Source organism: Lontra canadensis, unplaced genomic scaffold (genome assembly GCF_010015895.1).
Source record: "Lontra canadensis isolate GAN:19392208 unplaced genomic scaffold, GSC_riverotter_1.0 scaffold80, whole genome shotgun sequence".
Taxonomy (NCBI): Eukaryota; Metazoa; Chordata; class Mammalia; order Carnivora; family Mustelidae; genus Lontra; species Lontra canadensis.
The window spans coordinates 6,177,600-6,197,340 of record NW_022631074.1 but is presented as its reverse complement, the minus strand read 5'-3'; the positions used below and the strand labels follow the sequence as shown (position 1 = coordinate 6,197,340).

At 35.6% G+C, this 19,741-nt stretch overlaps 1 protein-coding gene across 2 annotated transcripts in view; it reads right to left on the bottom strand.

The window, feature by feature from the left end:
- NSUN3 (NOP2/Sun RNA methyltransferase 3) overlaps nucleotides 1–19,741 on the bottom strand; it is a 56,264-nt gene that overhangs the window by 24,040 nt on the left and 12,483 nt on the right. Inside the window, exons 3-6 of one of the 2 annotated variants that reach the window (XM_032882240.1) lie at nucleotides 19,053–19,396; nucleotides 9,039–9,193; nucleotides 8,170–8,291; nucleotides 2,446–2,752 (exon numbers count right to left, since the gene is read on the bottom strand). In XM_032882240.1, the coding sequence (XP_032738131.1) occupies nucleotides 2,620–2,752; nucleotides 8,170–8,291; nucleotides 9,039–9,193; nucleotides 19,053–19,396 (754 nt within the window). In that variant the 3' untranslated portion in view covers nucleotides 2,446–2,619. Of the gene's footprint in view, nucleotides 1–2,445; nucleotides 2,753–8,169; nucleotides 8,292–9,038; nucleotides 9,194–19,052; nucleotides 19,397–19,741 lie in introns of those variants that run through there. The other variant, XM_032882239.1, reaches the window with a different exon arrangement.

The following is a 19,741-nucleotide window of genomic DNA, read 5'->3' as shown; positions in this document are numbered from 1 at the left end:
GATATCATAGCCACTATCAAGCTTTACTAATAATTTCAAGTATACAAGCAATCAAATGGCATACAAGAGGCAGGGACATCTGATGTGGCTACCTCAGGCTTGCTTATAGTTCAGAATGTTTTCTAGCTCAGATAACAGATGAGTTCTCTATGCAAAGTTCGCAGGTCACCTCACACAATGGGGAGCATTTAGGTTATGTCACATCTCCAATATATCTTAGGGAGCTGAATAGCTTGTATGACATTCTCCAGGAAGCTGTGCCTCATAAATCTAGATTCCAGGTTGTGTTTACCATGGCAATCCTAACTAGGGATATTCTGCTCAAAGCATACCACAAGTAGGAGTTCTCCTCTCAGCAAAATTCATTAGTCTATTTACCAAGGAGGTCAGTTATCAACATGTTTAACAGGGTCACCTGCCTTTTTTTCCGTGGGAACGCCTCCCTAGAAATCAAAAGAGAAATGGATCACAGGCCAGCTGCCAACTCCTTCCCCAAAGAGTTATCAAGCTCTTGCCTGGATCATTGAAAAGGCTGATGTTTTAATCTCCACTAGGATGTTTTTGTATCTATTTCTTGCCTTAATGAGATCCTATCATTAGAAAGTCTTTAATACTCCTAGGTACCTGAATACATGAAGGAATGAATGGAGTGATTTATTATGATGTAGCCATTTCAAAAGTATATTTCCAAATACTATTTGGTTAACATATTCAAAACAAATTAAATAGAAAAAGATATCAAGTTATATAGCACTATGATTTCTATTGTTATGATTACTGTATGCAAAGGAAGTCAATATAAATTTCTTTCAATGGATGCCTTATTTTCTTCTTTATATTTCTTTTCATATTTCAAATGCTATATGAGCCTATATTACTTCCAGGTTATGAAAAATTATTAGAATACCTTTAGTTTAAATATTTACCTGTTGCTTATTTGGTAAAATAGAACTTGTTAAACCCATACCCCATCTTTAACCTGACCAAAGCTGGGTATCCCTCCTCTTGCTACCTCTGTATTCTTCTCTGTTACCACGTTCTTGCCCCATGTTATGACAACTGCCCTGTGGACCTTGAGAACAAGGAGCATTTCACGTGTATTTTTGTATCTGCAGTGCCTAGCAAAGTTCTGATACAAAATACTTAATAAATGTTGGATAAACTAATAAGTGGGTTTTTTTTTAAGATTTTATTTATTTATTTATTTATTTGACAGAGATCACAAATAGGCAGAGAGGCAGGCAGAGAGAGAGGGGAAAGCAGGCTCCCCATTGAGCAGAGCCTGATGTGGGGTTCGATCCCAGGATCCCAAGATCAGGACCCGAGCCAAAGGCAGAGGCTCAACCCACTGAGGCACCCAGGTGCCCCATTAATAAGTATTGATAAAATCTCTTTTTCAAGATTTTATTTCATATTGTCAATCTATACTTATTTTTAATGTTGAAAATACAGTAGCTACAAACTATAGATGTCCCCTCAACCTTTTACAATTTCATTTAATGTGGAATGTTTTGATCTGCACACTCTTACTAAAAGAAGTGTGTACTTTGCCCAAATTACATATTTTTAATCAGAGAACCTCTGACTCCTGCCATTTAACTTAAAGAATAAAAGGAGAAAGAAGAGAAAGTAAAGTAGTAGTAGTAGCAAGAGTATTAGTATTAATAGTGGTTTGCTTTTGTTTTCTGGATTTCAAACATATGACTAAGCATATAATGACAGCATGCAAAGCTAAGTGAATTAGTTGATCTTTAAGAAGAAATTATATACCACCAAAATTATTTCCACCACCAAAAGAGTGGTGGAAATCTTCCATTCTAATAGAACTGTATATCCAAATATTATTTTTCCAACATGAACACATCAATATTTTGGTCACTATGTTGATGAATGATGAAGACTCATGCTCCATAATCACTAGGTATTCCTTATCTCAGCTTGAAAACATGACAGAGGAGTTGTTGGGGATTTTTTTTTTTTAATGTTTCTTTTAAAACACAATTCTTGCTGTCAGAGTACTACTTTTTAAGGATAGTTATCTGGACGATTTATGCAAATTTTCAAAATGTTACTGAATAATCTAAGCTTCCTTTTCAATGAATTCACAAATTGGATTTTACTTGTCAACTAGTGAGAAAAGAAAACCCGAAGGGGTCAGTATTTTAAATGTGATTGATTTTCTCTGAGGAAATGGATGACATGATACAGTACTGCAATAACACACCAATATTTTTGTTATAAATCATACTCTTTGGTTCATGCTTTCCCACCTAAAAATCATGTAAATGCCTTTTGCACAAACACCATGGCACTTTCTAAAGAGACTATGTGTATATTATTTTCAGTATATTTTCCCACTGTTTTCCTAATACATTTAAATAAAAATAAGGCAAGAGAATCTGATTATGTAATATGTACATATATAGTATGTAACAGAAATGAGTGGTCTCAGAAATTATTCTAAGAAATAATAAAGTTATACTTTCAAATGGTACTCCATTAATAAAACTGGCTTATATTCAATTATTCTTTATAATGTTGTCCCACATTCTTATCTTCTTAAATGGTTCTGGGGAAGATGTATGAGTTGTATATAACTTTATCTTCATGTTTTATAAATTAAATAGAAGATTCTAATTTTTCCATTTCTGTATGGATAAATGAAAGAGTCCTCAATAAGTGTACAATGAACTCATATGCTTTGGGATCTCTAGCTCCTGTCACCATTGTGTCTTCCAATATGCTTTCCATGCTAAAAAGAAAAATCAGGTTAGGTTACTATTTTCATGATTATAAACATACATTAATTTTTTAAATAATTTTAAAAGACTTAGATATCTACTAACATTACTCTTAAAAAAAAAAAAAAAAGTAACGTCCAGAAACTTCTATTAAATAAAGTGTTGGGATGCCTGGGTGGCTCAAATGGTTAAGCATCTGCCTTTGGCTCAGGTCATGATCCCAGGTTCCAGGGATCTAGGTCCACATAGGGGCTCCCTGCTCAGCAGGGAGTCTGCTTCTCCTTCTCCCTCTGCCCCTCCCCCTGCTCTGCATGCAATCTCTGTCTCTCAAATAAATAGATAAAATATTTAATAATAATAAGCAAAATTTCTATTTTAAGTATCACATTCATAAAAATATGTTAAGAGTAGTATTTGCTTGTACAGTATTGTGTTCTCAAAAGTTAAAACTGTGAACACCATGCAGATTGCCTAATTAGTATAAATATGAATAATTTCTGGTGAGGCAAATGAATATACAGCCACAGAGGGCATAAAGTATCTCTGAGTACCATATCGGTCAGCTGACAAATGCAAATACTAGTCTTCAACAAAACAAAAAGTTTTCTTTATTTGCCTCTCAGTTATCCATTCCATTCATTTTCTCCCTTCTGAGTGTCATCTTCTGTCCACAATATCAGGCTAGGCAATATTTGCTATCTTGCTTTCTAATTGCTCTTTGCAAATGCAAATAAGGATCTACGGTCAATCCTTTATACTTGTGACTAAAACTCATACATCAATATATTTACTTTCTTGTCTATGTTTGCATTTGAAACCTTTTGTTTCTTATTGTGGAATAAAAGGATTACCTTTTGTTAAAGGAAGGTAAGGCAATAACCAGGTGAGAAAGATTTCAAAGAAATTCAGAAATTTCTTTGTACGTGGTATAGTGATAGAGCTATCCTTGATGATAAAATTACTATTAATATATATTTCATTTTCAGTCAAGGACAGGAGGTAAAAGAGAAATTGTGACTGGAATCATCATTTTTTCCCTTCATCTTTTCAACCCCCAAACTTGTAGATGTCATGGAATAAGAACCATTCTCTGTGCCTATAGTTTGGATGTCCCACTCTTTCCCCATTATCACCATAACTACATAGCCAAGGGACCCAAAGTTTCAACTACTTTATTTAGGTGGCTCCCAAATCTCTCACACAGACTAGGCATCAGAGATAGGCAATGGGGTGTAGCTGTTCAAGGAAAAGAGTAAGAGATGGGAGGGGTGATGGTCTTTCCCACCTAACTACATAAAAATCTACACCTGTAGTGATTGAGATGACAGTATTGCAGCTTGTTTATATATGCTACTAAAATGACATAATGCTAAAGCCATTCTTTTTGGGAAATAAGATGATGGGAGAGAGGAGTGGCCACTAAGGAAGAGCTGTAGTTGTTAGGGCGTAAGTAGGTGCCTATGTGAGGTTTATATAAATGTGTGACCTTCACAACGATGACTGAAATGCTAAATGAAGTTAAGAGAAATGTATCCAATTGGAAGGAAAAAAACTAAACTGACACTAAAACCATGCTTTGGTTACATAAAAGCAATACTAATCAAAATAAATTACAGAAATGTTTTATATTTATGCTTAATTACTATGCCCCACAATAGTGATTATATCATTTTTGGCAGATTAACTTTGCTATAAATTTAATTACACATTTAAATTCTAAATACTCAGCCCTTGTAATTTAGTATTTTTAAATAATTATTTGCTGACCTCCTACATAGCAGACACCAAATTATGTATTAACAGTAAAAACAGTAAGACTATCCCTGTTCCCATGGGGCTTGTAACAGTCTTGTTGAAGAAAGAGGTAAGTACTAGGCAAATGTTAAGCAAAGGAACTGACAATATATTTTTAAATTAAAGTAAGGACAAGAAGGGAATATCAATCCTAGTCCTAGATAGTCAGATAAGGCTTCAATAAGAAGAGGTCAGAGCTAATTTCTAAAGAATCCAGAGTTAGCCAAGAGAAAGGGGAGGATGAGTAAGAACTCTCAACCAAAAGGAAAAGGAAATGCCCTGGCCTCAGAAAGAAAACTGTAAGGTGAGTTAGAAGAACTGCTCTGGTGGAATACAAAGTAAGAGAAGTCCTGAGACAATGAGGCACATGAAGAAGACATATCCAAAGACAGTTTGAATATTATACTAAGGAATTTGAATTCTTTTTGGTTTGTTGTTTTTTTTTTTTTTTTCAGAACTTGATATCTTAATGGTAATGGGAACCACTGAAGGATTTTAAAAAGGAGAATGACACAAACAGATTCACATTTCGGATCGGATTTGCTTTACTGAAGAGTGGAGTGAAGCTCACACCTGGAGACCTGCAGGGCACTTAGGAGCCAGCTGCAGTGATTCAGATGACAGATGCTGGTGGCTCAGGTTAGGCTATTCAGGATGGATAGAATTGGATGGACTTGAAAAATATGTAACAGGTACAACCGAAACATCTTAGCGATTGATTTGAGTACAACAGAAAGGGGGTTGGAGATGGATTTCTGACTTAGGCAAATCTATGATGGTGTAGAAATTACTGAGATACAGAAGAGAGAAAAAAAGAGGTAGATTAGTGGTGTTTTTATTTGATTTTTTATTTTGTTGATGGGGGGGCAGAAAAGCATTAGAAATTATGAGTTCCCCTCTTGACAAATTCAGTTTTATGTTTCCAAGGGGCTTCCAAATGGAGATTATGTCATAGATAACTGAATACATAGGTCTCAGGCTAGGGAGATAAGCTGACACCCACACTTGAGAGATAGCATCTGATATCAGTTGAAGCCACCAGATAAATAGAGAGCCAACCTTAGCAGCCTAAGGAAACCGAGTAACTATGCAATGAGTAATAAATGCGATGGTTAAGGGTAGGTTAAAAAAAATTAGTAGGAAGAAAATCAGGAAAGCGTATCATCACAAAAATCAAGGGAAGAGAATACTATAAGAGGGAACAAACAGAGGTGCCTGAGTGACACAGTTGGTTAAGTCTCCGATTCTTGATTTCAGCTCAGGTTATGATCTCAAGGTCGTGAGATCAAGCTGCGCAGGGCTCCAAGCTTAGCGCAGAGTCTGCTTTAAGACCCTCTTTCTTGCTCTCCCTCTGACCCTGCCCAAAATAAATAAATCTTAAAAAAAAAAAGAAGAAGAAGAAGAAGAAGGAACATGCAGTCAATAAAGTCAAATGCAATAGAAATAGAAATGAAATAGAAAGTATAAACTGGTATAGCTATTTTATTTATTTTTAAAGATTTTATTTATTTGTCAGAGAGGGAGAGCACAAGCAGGGAGAGCAGCAGGCAGGAGGAGAAGCAGGGTCCCCACTGAGCAAGGAGCCCCATGCGGTACTTGATCCCAGAACCCTGGGATCATGACCTGAGCCAAAGGCAGACATGTCCCCGACAGCCACTCAGGAGTCCCTGGTATAGCTATTTTAGAGAGCAATTTAATACATCTAAAAGGTTTGATCCTCGTTTCTACTTTTTGATATTTAATCAAGAAAAATGTTAGTATCATGTCCAATGAGACAAATTAAAGGATGGTTTGTTTAAGTAAAAAAAAAGGGGGGGGGGAGGAATAAATGTATCAAAAAAATAGAGGATTAAATAGAATATAATAGACTGATCCTATTTAACATTTCACAAAAGTTGAAGAGAACAAAGCAGATCTATAAGGAAAAAACTAAGAAAAATCAAGTATAAGTTTCAGAACAATATATACACAATGACAGCAGTTATTTTTAAAACATATATCTCCATGCACACATAACTGTAAAAACAGCTACAGGAAAAATCTGGAAGAGTGCACACCAAACAAGTGTTTAACAGTTAGCTCAGTAAAGGAAGCTGGTATTTGGTTGGGTCTATGGCCAAGGGGCCTTTTGCTTCATTTTTTTAATTTTAGTTCTTTACAATGAAAATGTTTCCATGTAATAGCTATATAATAAGATACATTTTTAAAATGCTATTAAGAGATCAAGTAAAATTAAAACTGAAAAATATTTGTCAATTTAATGTATCTTTAGTAGCCTTAACAAGCATAAATTTGGAAGAACAAGGGGAACAGAAAACAGATTACAATGAACTGAGCCTAGATGGGAGGAGAAGCAATAGAATATAAAACACAAAAAGCTTGGTAATGAACAGGAAGAAAAAGAAGTGAAGAGATGATTCTTCATGAGAGAGAAAGAAAAATGATATTTTCAGAAAGCCTGGTTGCTTAATCACAGTTTAAAAAATAAATCAAAAGTCACAACGCTAACAAGCAGTCATAAAACTTACTGTCTGTTATAGGGTATAAGGTATAACAATGGCAAGGCCCAGAGTTGATGGAATAATTAAGAAGCCAAATCAAGAAAGTTCAGGTGAGAAAGAAGTCATAGCAGGATCTATGCAACATGCAAAAGTTAATAATCCAAGAGGTAGAAGGGGAAAAGTAGTATAAAATTCTCAAAATATTTTTGGGTTTCCTAGATGAAAGGTGACACTGGAAGCATATAGAGAGTTTAACTGCCAGATAAGTAGTGTTTAGAAGAACTCTCTGGTAGGTACTATTTAGAACAGCCATATGAGCTGATTTCATAATCTGGTGCAAGAACAAGACCTATTAGTCAGCTGTAATACTTAGGTAATGGCATGTATTCATTGTTGTGTATCAATCAGAAGTTGGAAGTAAACCACATTGTCAGAAGTGCATAAAAAAATGTTAATCATTCTCATTCCACGTGTAAGAGGTAACAAGTGGTATTACATCATTAAATTATATTTTAAATATTCCAGAGAATTTTGTTCTGCATTGAATAGGAATTACTTGCAAGTAGGGTAAAACTAGAAATCTCTTTTGAAACCAGTATAGAATGTCCCCAAAAGCCTCTATTTGGAAGAAAACCAAGTATCTCTTGGTGGTCACATGCTTCTAGAAAATTCTTCAAGGGAAGATAAGTGTCAACAATAAACTGCAACTTCGTAGGAGGCTGACTCATCCGGAACAATGTATCCATTACCAAAAAAATACATCCTGGTCCAAAGCTACTATTACGGGGGCACTGTTCAGGTTCTGGTGAAAGAATAGTGTGCTGACCCCTAGGTTTGAGATGGTCCTGATACGCAAACAACTTTAAAACACAATAAAATCATATGTGGCCTTTTAAAAACAATGCATAGCAATACTACATTTCATTCAGGGGGTGGGGGAAGGAGCAGTGGCATCTTACAGCATGAGAGCTGGAAGGAAAAAGGTTAAGAATTTTCTGAATACAGCCTTTGGAGGAATAATTACCAATACCTATACAGGAAACGCTCCATTTGGGGAATCCTCTGTCATGATTTCTCATGCCAACTTAAATTACATTAGAAACCAGAATAACTTTTGTATTAATAGCCCTCACCTTAAGAGTTCTAGCTGCAGAATGGGCAAATTCCTCCGTTGGCTTATCCTCCAGGTTGCCTTCTGAGAATCAGAAGAGAACAACCAACTTCGATCATTTGAACAGGGAGCATCAACTAACACCTAGAGAAAAAAAGGACATATAACGCACACGTGCATTGAGAATATAGTCAAAATACATGGAGAAGCTATGTAAAATATGACAAAAAACAGCTAATAAAGACATTTCTTTTAAAACCAAAAATATAGTATGGTAAATTCTTCATGACATTTCCTCACTAATACTTGACAGGAAAATTTCTCATGTCCTTTCAGTGTTTTATTTTGGTTTTTTTTTTTTTTTTTTTGGTGGGGAGGGAGACTAGGAGGACTTAAAGTCTACTAATATCTACTCATATTTCATATTCTTGATGGCTATAGCAAAAACTTTTACAAGTTACTTGTTTTAAACAGACATTACTGTATTTCTGAATTCTCAGCATTTATTTTTGAGAAATGATATTTCAATTTCGGTTTGCTGAAATGTTTTTCTTCAACTGTCATACTCTGATATGAATTGTTACCAAATTAAAGCAATATAGCGTACATGTTTGTGCACTGACCCAAATAGCATCTAATCTTTTCCTGAGTATCTCTGAGGCACCTGGAAATAAAAACATTCAATAATCCCCAATTCCAATGTTACCACTTCCTTTGAACCATGCTGACCATCAAATGAAAACTGTTTCCTTGTTCACTTTATCAAAATTTCCCAGAGCACTGAGAAATTGTATCAGGCTATGTCTGGAAGCAGATGGAAAACAACAACAAAGCAAAACAACAGTGGTATCACTGGGAGCACATCAGTTTGTCACAATGTAATAACTGTACCTTGTCAAACATTTCAGGCTGGGCATCTCCCATTTCTCTGCCATCCAACTGAGACACTTTAATTACATTTATCAAAGGCTGCGGGATGAAAGATTCTAATGTCTGCCTCAGCCACCTCAATCTCAGACTATCATGTTCATTACAGTGAAGATAACCTAAATGCAAAGGATTAAAACATTTTAAAATGAATGCAATGGATTTGTTAAATGTTTACTTTTGATCAAATAAATTTCAGAAAGATATCAATTCATCATAACTATGCAGATATAGGGCACAGAAGTAAATACTATGATCGTCTAAGGTTTTAAAAACAGCAATATACACACATGCAGAACCTTCACAATAGTCTTGTCTACACAGCCTGTTAGGAGCTCTGACCATTCACTCATTCAAATTTAATTATGGATTCCTAAAGATATGATACCTCAATACAGTTCTCCCTAAAGCTCTTAAGAGTAAATGATATATTCTATTATACATCCATATATATATATATATATATATATCCAAATATATGTCTTTCCAGGACAGAAAACTTTCATTTTAAGTAGAAGTTATGCAATATATGGAAGAAAGCACATAAAGAGCTACTAGCTCTATGGTAAGACATGGGCTCAAATTATGAAGTATCAGATTCTGGAGAAGTTACTCAGCTCTCCTTGAGAGTCTCAGTTTCCCAAACTGAGGGTTGCTGAAGGGGACAGAGGTGGGGGATGGAGTAAAAAGGTGGTGGGCATTAAAGAGGGTACATGATATAATGAGTCACTGAACTCCACCTCTGTAACTAATAACACACTATATGTTAACTGAATTTAAATTAAAAAAATGTTCATGACCTCATTTAAAAAAGTCTCAGTTTCCTTATATGTAAAATGGGGACTGTACTAGTGAAAGGATTCAGAACATGCCTCTCCAAAATATGCCATTTTGGCATGTTAATTATTTTGAGTTAAAGGCACTTAAATAACAGCATAGCAGGAAGGGCATTTTTACCTCCCTTTTTCTTCCTAAAAGGAGATGAAATCCCATATGAAAAATACTCTCTCTATACCAGAAGGGAAGAAATAGTCTTATCACCAGAGTTGGGGCATCTGGGCCAAGAGAAATCTGTACAGATCTTCCTAAAAATCCTTCCTGTCTTCTCCCCGCAACGTTTTCCAAAACTGGCACTCTGTGTTCAACCTACTACATAAACACTTACGATTAGCCACTTCTGTGGATCTTCCATTTTCCTATGGCAACACCCACGTACATGTAAAATTTTATTAAATACAATTTGTATGCCTTACTTCTACTAACCTTTTTTGTCAGTCCCAATGAAAACCCCTAGAGGATGTAGGAGAAACTTTATCTCCCCTACACTGGCTACCTTAAAAAGTGGTTGTTAAGGGGTGCCTGGGTGGCTCAGTGGGTTAAAGCCTCTGCCTTCAGCTCAGGTCATGATTCCAGGGTCCTGGGATCGAGCCCCGCATCGGGCTCTCTGCTCATCGGGGAGCCTGCTTCCTCCTCTCTCTGCCTGCTTCTCTGCCTACTTGTGATCTCTGTCTGTCAAATAAATAAATAAAATCTTAAAAAAAAAAAAAGTGGTTGTTAAGTTTAAATATTTTAATGCTATACTGCTTCTCAGTACAAAGACACCTAGCAAAATGGTTCATTCCCTAATCAAAGTTATTTTGTCTTTCCTTTATTTAAATATATGTATATATTTTTATGTGTATTTATTATATAATATAAATTATATAATATATAAATACAAGCACATTTATTTGGGACACCTGTGTGGCTCAGTTCATTAAGCTGCTGCCTTCGGCTCAGGTCATGATCCCAGGGTCCTGGGATAGAGTCCCACATTGGGCTCCTTGTTCAGCGGGGAGCCTGCTTCTCTCTCTGCCTCTGCCTGCCATTCTGCCTGCTTGTGTTCTCTCTGACAAATAAATAAAATCTTTAATAAATAAATACAAGCACATTTGTGAATGCACAGAAGTATAAAGGACGTCAAAAATTGCCTCAAACCCAGCATTCAGATAGCCATTTAATAATCATACCATCACGTCACATCTCTTTGTGTATACCCATATAAAACTGATAAAAGTGGAATTATATAATATTTTCATATTGTCATTTTTTTCATCTCATTCTTCATCTACCCTCTCTACCAACTGCCCAACTACCCCATCAAAAGGGACTTATATTATCAACCCACACATTTATATATGACTTCTTCTCCACATATGCCAATACTTTTAAAAAAACACTACCAAGTCAACTGGTAGAAATATAAATAATTTTAAAGGCTGCTAAATAGTATATGAAATAGATATATCATCCTTTATTTATCCATTACCAATCATTGGGCATTCACATTGTTGTCACTAGTAAAATTCAATAAACAAAAAAATTAAAAATAAAATTCAATAAACATCCTTCTACAGTTGTCCTTTCAAAATTTTTATGAGACAGTTCCAGAGGTATGGATAGGTTAGGGTAGGGGAATTTCTATTTTTAGAGGCTTAATCCACTGAGCAACCCAGGCGCCCTGTAAATGCCTATTCTTATCCTTTTTTTTTTCTGTTCCACTATTTATATTTTTCTTACTAACAGGTAAGACATATTTTCTTTATACAGATATTATCCCTTTAACTGCCATCTGATCTGCAAATGTTTCTTACATTGTCCTCTGAATTTATCTTTTTTAATTCTTAAGTTTCATAATCTTTCAATAGTCAATCATATCACTTTTATAATTTCTAGGTTTTTCCGGTCCTTTTTAAGGTAGTCCTTCAACCATTCGATTTTCAAGTCTGATTCAGCTCAACATTTATGCAGGCCATGTTCAGAATCATCCTACAAAGGACAGAAACCACAGCTTGCCAAGAGGGCAGGGTGAGACATTCCTCTTTCATGACAACCTGTACTTTGGTAAGCTGGTAATTTAGGTGCAAGAAGATAAGATTCACATTGGTGTCAGAGCTGTCCTGGCTTAAAAGCTTCATGTGCCACAGGAGACAACATCTCTTCTAAAAACTCCAGAGGCACAGCTTCCAGGATCCCCATGAGGGATGCCCAGTTACAAGAGGACTGCCCAGTAACAAGCATCAAGGCACTCAGAGAGACCCAATCAGGGAATCCTTATCAGGTCTCTGGGACTTATTTATTCTTTCTTCCAGGGCACATGCATTTTACCCATCAGCATCTTTTTTTATCATGAGTAATACTACCTGGAAACGTAGTGACAATCTGTTAGGTTACCAGGGAAACAAAGCTAGAAAACTACATGAAGGTGAAATTCTAATGTAGAGAGGGAAATATTTTTGTAAACCCTTTGCTCAAATATATACATGTATAAATATGTGTATCTATGCATAGGTTGTATAGATACAACATAGGTTGTTCTCTCTGATTGTCATACCATGATTAAAAACATTTAATGATTTCCCATCATCCATTAAAGTTCAAACTACTGATTTATTTCAAGGTCTGTGATAATGAGACCTTAAGACAACCTTTTAATTTTAACCTGCCACTGTTTTACCAACATACTCTGTGCTCCACCAAATTTGACTGACTTGTCCACTTCTCATACATACTTCGAACCTCTTCCATTGTACTTAACCATATTTTGCCTCATGAGTGGTGTTTGCTTGCACTGCTTACCCTTTCTACTACCACCACACCGCAATTTCTATATGGAAAGCACTCAGGAGATGGCATCAATTTTGTTAGTGGGAAGAAAGGAGTAAGAAATCACCTTAAAGTTGCATTTATACAGGTAGTATACTCTTTTTAAATTTAGTTTACATGTTTATTTCAGGGGCTTCTGGAGGATTTGCTAATGTAGATTATGGACAGTTGTCTAAAAGCCTGAAATCACTAGAAAATGACTGAAGGCAAAAGTTAATGTTATGGAGGGGCTATAACCACAGGGAAACTAGAGTGAAAGAAAAAAGAAGTAAATCATACAAAGACAGAGCATAAATATAAAAGGGTTTGTAATCAAGTGGGCTACAGCACTGGTCCATCTCTCATCTGAAATTGATGAGCCTTAGAAGAAACTATGAAGTTTAGTGAAATAAGGAGGGAGAACAATTAATCTGCTGTCATCTTCCGGTCTTCTGCCTCTCGTTGGTTAAAGTCCATTCCAAGAGTTGGTAACTCCCACACACTTCAGGTTTGTGCTATCTGGCCCCTACAGACAAGCCAGAGAGTCCCAAGGCCAGTTACAGCAACCACTCAGGTGTGGTGATTCTTGCTTGTCAGCTGGCAGCCATCTGGAGGCTGCTCAATTTGTGACAGCAGTTAACACTATCAGCATAAAACTGCAGGAACAGCATGGATCCCTTTCTAGGGTTTCTGCAGTCTGGAAACAATTCAAGGGTCTCAAGCCTTTAATTAAGGAATGGGAGTAAAGATGGGAGTAAAGACATCTATGGTGGAGCATAAACTGGGGCCAAGAGACCTCCCCAAAGTCACACCTTGTCCCCATCAGATACTAGGAAAGACCCATGTCTTAATTATTTTTCACTCTACTTCTCCCTTTTTCTGGTTTAAATATTATATTCCATTTCTATTATTTTACTGGTAAACATACAAATTTTAACATGCATGCTTATGTAAAAAAAATATAGTCAACCTGTTTTTCCTAAAAGATATAATAATCTTTTAATTCTCCCTCCCAAACTAGATGCCGTTACTATATATTTGGGTTTTATTTGGGCTTACATTCTGTAACTACACAACATATTATCATCATTGTCTTCTCTTATCAATGACTTTTAGATTTTACCTATATATTGCCCATCTTTTTTATTCTTCATTTCTTCTTAATATCTTATCATCCATCTACAATGGCTTTCCTTTTTCCTGAAGCACATCTTTCAGAATCACTGGTGACAAGCTTATACTCTATCTCTCTGTCTAAAAAAATGTCATTTCACTTTTGTTCTTCAGGGATATTTTGGTGAATATATTTCTGGATTTATAGTCATCTTTTCTCAGGACATTGAAAACATCGTTCCTCTGAATGCTAGTTTCCATTGTTACTCTCAAAGGTCAATCCTCAGTCTGTTGTCTTTTGAAGGTAAACTATCTGTCCTCTCTGGCTGCTATTAAGATCTCTTTTTCAATGTTCTGCAACTTCACTATAATGGTCCTCACTGGCTTAGCTGTGCTTACACAATTTCAGAGGTTATTTCCATTCCTCCTCCATTATCAAAGTTGAAAACAGACAGTTTCCTTTTTCAGTCCCTTGGGATAGGACAATTTCTTCTTAGTTTACCTTACATGGAGGGTATACCATTTTGGAATCTCAGCTTTCTGTAAGTTAACCTCCTAGCAGATGCTCTCTTGGGCAAGCTCTGGCTTTGTCTTTTTTTCCCATATTTTCATGAAGCAATGAATATCAACATTCAAGTTTTTCAGGTTAAGCAAATGCTCATAATTGAAAAGCTAGCTTTGATGCTCAATTCATCTTCTGGGTTCCCATTATCTCTTAGATTTTGGTCACTGAATATTTGGAGATCACCAATGCATTTAAAAAGATTCTGTTTTTAATATCATATGCTACATTTGTTGTTTTCAGCAGGAGTTGTTTTCACCAGGAATTGGTTAGAAGACCTAGTCTGTCATTCTATAAGAATCCAAAGTCTTAGTTACTTCTGCATCTTTCACAGCTCCATACCTACTATCCAAAGCCTTGCACACATAGTATGTGCTCACTAATGTGGCTGAGCTGATCTGAAACATGGCATCATAAGAATATTTAAACTATTAAAAGTGAAAATCAAGTTAGCTTTTCATTAAATTACAACTTTAGTCAAGATTCTTAATTCAGCATTTTAAAAGAAGTCTCTTACTTAAAATATAGCTTTATGTTATATTGTTTGTCCTAGATGTAGATTTTATTTGAAATTGTCTTAGAGTGGTTAAACTTTTTAAAATATGTAATATAAGACATCACAACTCAAGTTTCATATATATACTATAACTTACTATATTGAAACAGAATTAACTTCATGTTTAAATTGCCAAAAATAAGCCAAATCTTGGTATTTTACTCATCTAAGCAGGAAAGGGGGTGAATTTAAAAAAAATATTTGAGTAAGTCATTGAGGCTTTACATCTGTTTAGGGCAGCCTTTGGTCCATGGAAAGAAACTGGGCTGGTAGTTTCATTCATTAATTTACTCTGATGCAACAAACTTGGAAAAAAAACAATTATGCCTATTTTCAGTTCTGTTAATTATTCCTTGGAGCCATAAGCCATAATCATGATTATCTGAGGAATTATATGTTGCTCTCAATGTAAAAACTGGAATAATGGTATTGTCCATATATTAGAAGTGATATGAAAGCTAATGGTAAGATTCTTTGGGATATCTGGAAGCAATGTTACAACTTCACAAATTTAACAACAAATTTGTTAGAACATGTTTGACAACAGACTAAAATACACTTGAGAATACAGCCACTTCAAGATTCTGGTTTACTAAGTACCTGTTATAGACTGGGTATGGTGCTAGTAGCTGCAGACACAAAGGTAAGTGAGAACCTCCCCTATTCTCAAGAAGCTGTCTAACGAAGGTTGCTGGAAAAGTCAGCAGTTGAGTAACATCAGGAGACCTCAAAACAGAGTCAAGTGCACATTCCTGAAAACCTGAGTTGAGATCCCACCTCTGCTACTTACCTAAGGCAATTTAGATTAATTTCTCTTTGTTTTGATTTCATCTTTAAAGTGGGCATAATAATGCCCAACTAATGGTGCTGCAGGGTTAAAGAAGATCTATACACCATGATACTCACAATGTGTTCCTCAGAGCCCTAGGGCTTCAGAAACATGTATATACAGAAATACAGCGTAAGATGCTGGAAGCAAAGACTACTAAAAAATGTTTGAAAACACAGATTTACGCAATGTGATTACTACAGTCCCTGGCACATATTAGGTTATTCTGAAATGTTTTTATTACTACCAAAATAAAAAGTACCTCTAATACAGGGAGTTCTGGAAGGCTTTCTAGGAAAGTTGATTCCTGAGTGAAAACTTTAAGAATGGGGGGGCGGGGGAGGAGTCAGCAGGGGAGGAGAGGGGGAGGAAAGTGCTACCCATAGGGTATGCAGAAGGTCTGGAGGCCTAAGGGAGCAGAAAGCAGGATAAAAGCAATTCAGTAAAACAAGGAGTCTTTCTAATCCTTTCTACCACCAAAGGCTAACTAGATGTCGAGAATTATCAGGGACAGCAAAGAAAATTTCATGAATAGAGCCCTCAGCAAGGAAGGTGAACAAACCACTCCACCAAGCTGGGTCACTCTTGCTTTGTTAATGCCTTCCTATTTAGAATCAGAATTGTTTTCTCTTCTTCTGTCAAGACAAGGACATAACAAAGCCTGTATTGACAAAAACAAAAATAAAAACAAAACAAAAAAATGGATAATCTGTCACCGTGTCAACAGGTGGGAGCAGCTGGACCAAAAGAGAAATAAACTAATTTAATCATCCTAAAATATGAACTTCTTAATCATTCAAAGCTGTGAGCCTCTTGGCCCAGAATAAAGGCCAGTAGTGATCTAAAGAAATTTGTTGTATAAATGAACATTTAGTTGCAGCCATCATGTTAGGTTTTGTTTTTAAAAAGCTTATTTTAGTATTGCTTCCGCATTCCAAATTCAAGCAGTGTAGCTAACCTAATCTGGGCTTTGAGCATCAGCATGAAGACATCTGTACTTCTTACCAAACCATTATCATTAGTCCTACTTAGATGAAAAGCTTCTTTACTTGGAACAGTGCCTATAGTTCATTGCCCTTGAGGTAAGAACAGTAAGATTCTTCTCCAATTCAAACTCCTAGGATATATCAGTTTGCATTTGTATTCCTAATCAAATCAGCTTCCCTATCATAAGCATGTGAAATACAGCCTACTAATAAGGATAATTTAGGATTAAAATGCTCTCTTTAACATGGCACCCAAATTTGATATTTCTCGTCCATTTTTTTTACAATACTAAAAACTCTCGATTCAAAATTGATAAGACAAAACAAGAATACTGCCAAAGAACACAAGAATGAAAGTAAAAATACTCCTTATCACATGATTCCATAAATCTTCAGCTCAAATTATAAAAATAATAGAAATAATGTTACAAAATTACCTCTTTTGTTCTGATTTCTTACATTAAAAAATACAGCAAGCTTCAATAACAGAGTTTTAATAACAACTCTAAAACACACAGTATGTTTCCTCCTAAATACATAGTTAACTGATATATTTGTACCAACGCCTAATACTACTGGATTCACAGTTGTCATAAAAGTATGAAATCTATTTCAACAGGGAGTGCTCTCAAAGGAAGATATAAATTAGCAGTCTTCAAACTAGAGATACTAACAACTTTCTAAGGGATAATAAGCAAAGTTAGATAGTTTTAAAAGAATCAATGTTCAGATCAACTTCCTAAAGCACACCTCCCGTCAGGGCATCTCCTTCCACAATGACACTTCACCAACCTTATAACTGAGAAGCATGCTTCCCACTCATCCAGAATCTTATTACAGCAAACTGTGGCAGGGTACAGAAATTTACAAAGGACCAAACAAAGGCAATTAAACACATGGGTACCTTGGCTAAGAAAGTGAATGAATTAAACAACTAGGCAAAGTAGCCTTTAGTAACTGAGATGGTTTGTAACTCTTTCCCTTCAACAAAATCAAAAGCTGGTGCTTACTTAGCAGATCATTAAAATAATGCTTAAAGAAAAATATTTATGGACTTTGGGGTCATAACTCAAGATTTGAAGAGCTTGGTGAAACTACTGTAACATAATTCCCACCATTTCCATCACCATCTATAATAAAAAACAGCATCTGCATTTATAAAAACCATCAGACAAAATTCAGACATAACTAATGCTGAACCCTATCCTACCAAGCGATAAATAGTATTTATCCAGGGAAATCTAAAGTAATTTTTTAAAAAGTCCTATTATCTAATTAGGAAAATAATTTATGCTATTGCTTGACTCATTACTTTTAACAAATAGAAAAATGTACATTTACGTACATTTCACCATTTTTACACTAATAATGGTAAAGATAAGTTACTTCCAAAAAACTTTTCAAAGTCTTAGAATTGCATTGTGCAGGGAATCCTGAGTGGCTTAGTCAGTTAAGTGCCTGCCTTCAGCTCCAGGGTCCTGGGGTCAAGCCCCACCCTGGGCTCCCTCCTCAGCAGGGAGCCTGTTTCTCCCTTTGCCTGCAGCTCCCCCTCCTTATGCTCTTTCTCTCTCTGTCAAATAAATATATAAAATCTTAAAAAAAAAAAAAAAAAGGAATTGCATTGTCTAACATCATACCCATTTGCTACATGTGGCTATGAGCACTTAAAAGACAGCTAGTCCAAACTGAAACGTGCTGTACAATACATACCCATTTTGAAGACTTTTTAAGACAATAAGAACGCAAAATATCTCTTTAATAACTTTTATTTTGATTACATGTTGAAATATTTTGGAGGTACTGGGTCACAATGTTACTACTAAAATTAAATTCAACCGTTTCTACTTTTTTTAACGAGTACTTAAAAATTTTAAATTTTACATGCACTTCACATTATATTTCTATTAGACAAAACTGCCTTATAACCTTACGGTCTAATGATACAAAAAACGACTTTAAATGTGTATATTTTGTTGCCTAGAAGTATGATATCATACAAGACTCTCAAGTATAAAAGTCAATAAAATAAAAAATCTTTGTTATTGGCTTATCAGGATTCATCTTACCTAACAGATTTGTTTACAAAATGTGATTGTTTTGTTCAAAATTACCTGCAAGTACATAGCTGAAAATAAGAAAAAAATTACACTAATTCCTCAGCTAAAACTTCCATTCTACATACTGTCCTGGTTTTCAGATTTTCAAAGTCTGCAAACTCAATCTTCTACTTCTTCCCATATATTCTGAAAGTATTTTGAAATACATGGATATTTAAAAGTTGTCAATTACTGAAAGAAAAGCACACTACCTGGATAAGCACACTGCAGCAGAGCTATCGATTTGCCTCCAGGAGCAGCACAGAGATCCAGAACCTTCTCGCCATCCCTTAATTCCAGAGCCAATACTGGGAGAAGAGAGGCAGCATTCAGGAGATAATATTTTTTTAGATTTCCAATTTGGTGTCTTTCTGAAGGCATTCTGTCTGGAGCTCTGCTAAGGTAACACCTCATTGATTTAGGATAGTAGGGTAAAGATCCTTGAAAGAGTGTGTGATAGCCCTTTAAATGTAAATCTTTTTCCAGTTCAAAGGAATAATTGAACCGGTTAAGAAGGATAGCATACTGCCAGCATGATGGTGATATTAGTATATCCCTAGAAACAGAAGATGAAAAACAAAATTGTATTAATATTATATATACAAACACAATTTTATATTACTAATCAAGTGAACGGGGTCCTAGTTTCACATTTACCTGTGATTTTTTTCAGAGTCAAGGTAAGTATCACTGACTTTGCCCTTTTGCCATAGGTTCCAATATGGGTCAACCTACCACAGTCATGATCCTGACTTTATTTAAAACTTTGGTATTTTATTCATCATGGGTTTTCTTTCTTTTGTATCAACTGTACCCATTAAAGTATTATTGGTTATTGAGTTTTAGGGGTCCCTTAAATTCTGCACCAGAGAGGAATGCCTCACCTGCCTCAGCCTAGTAC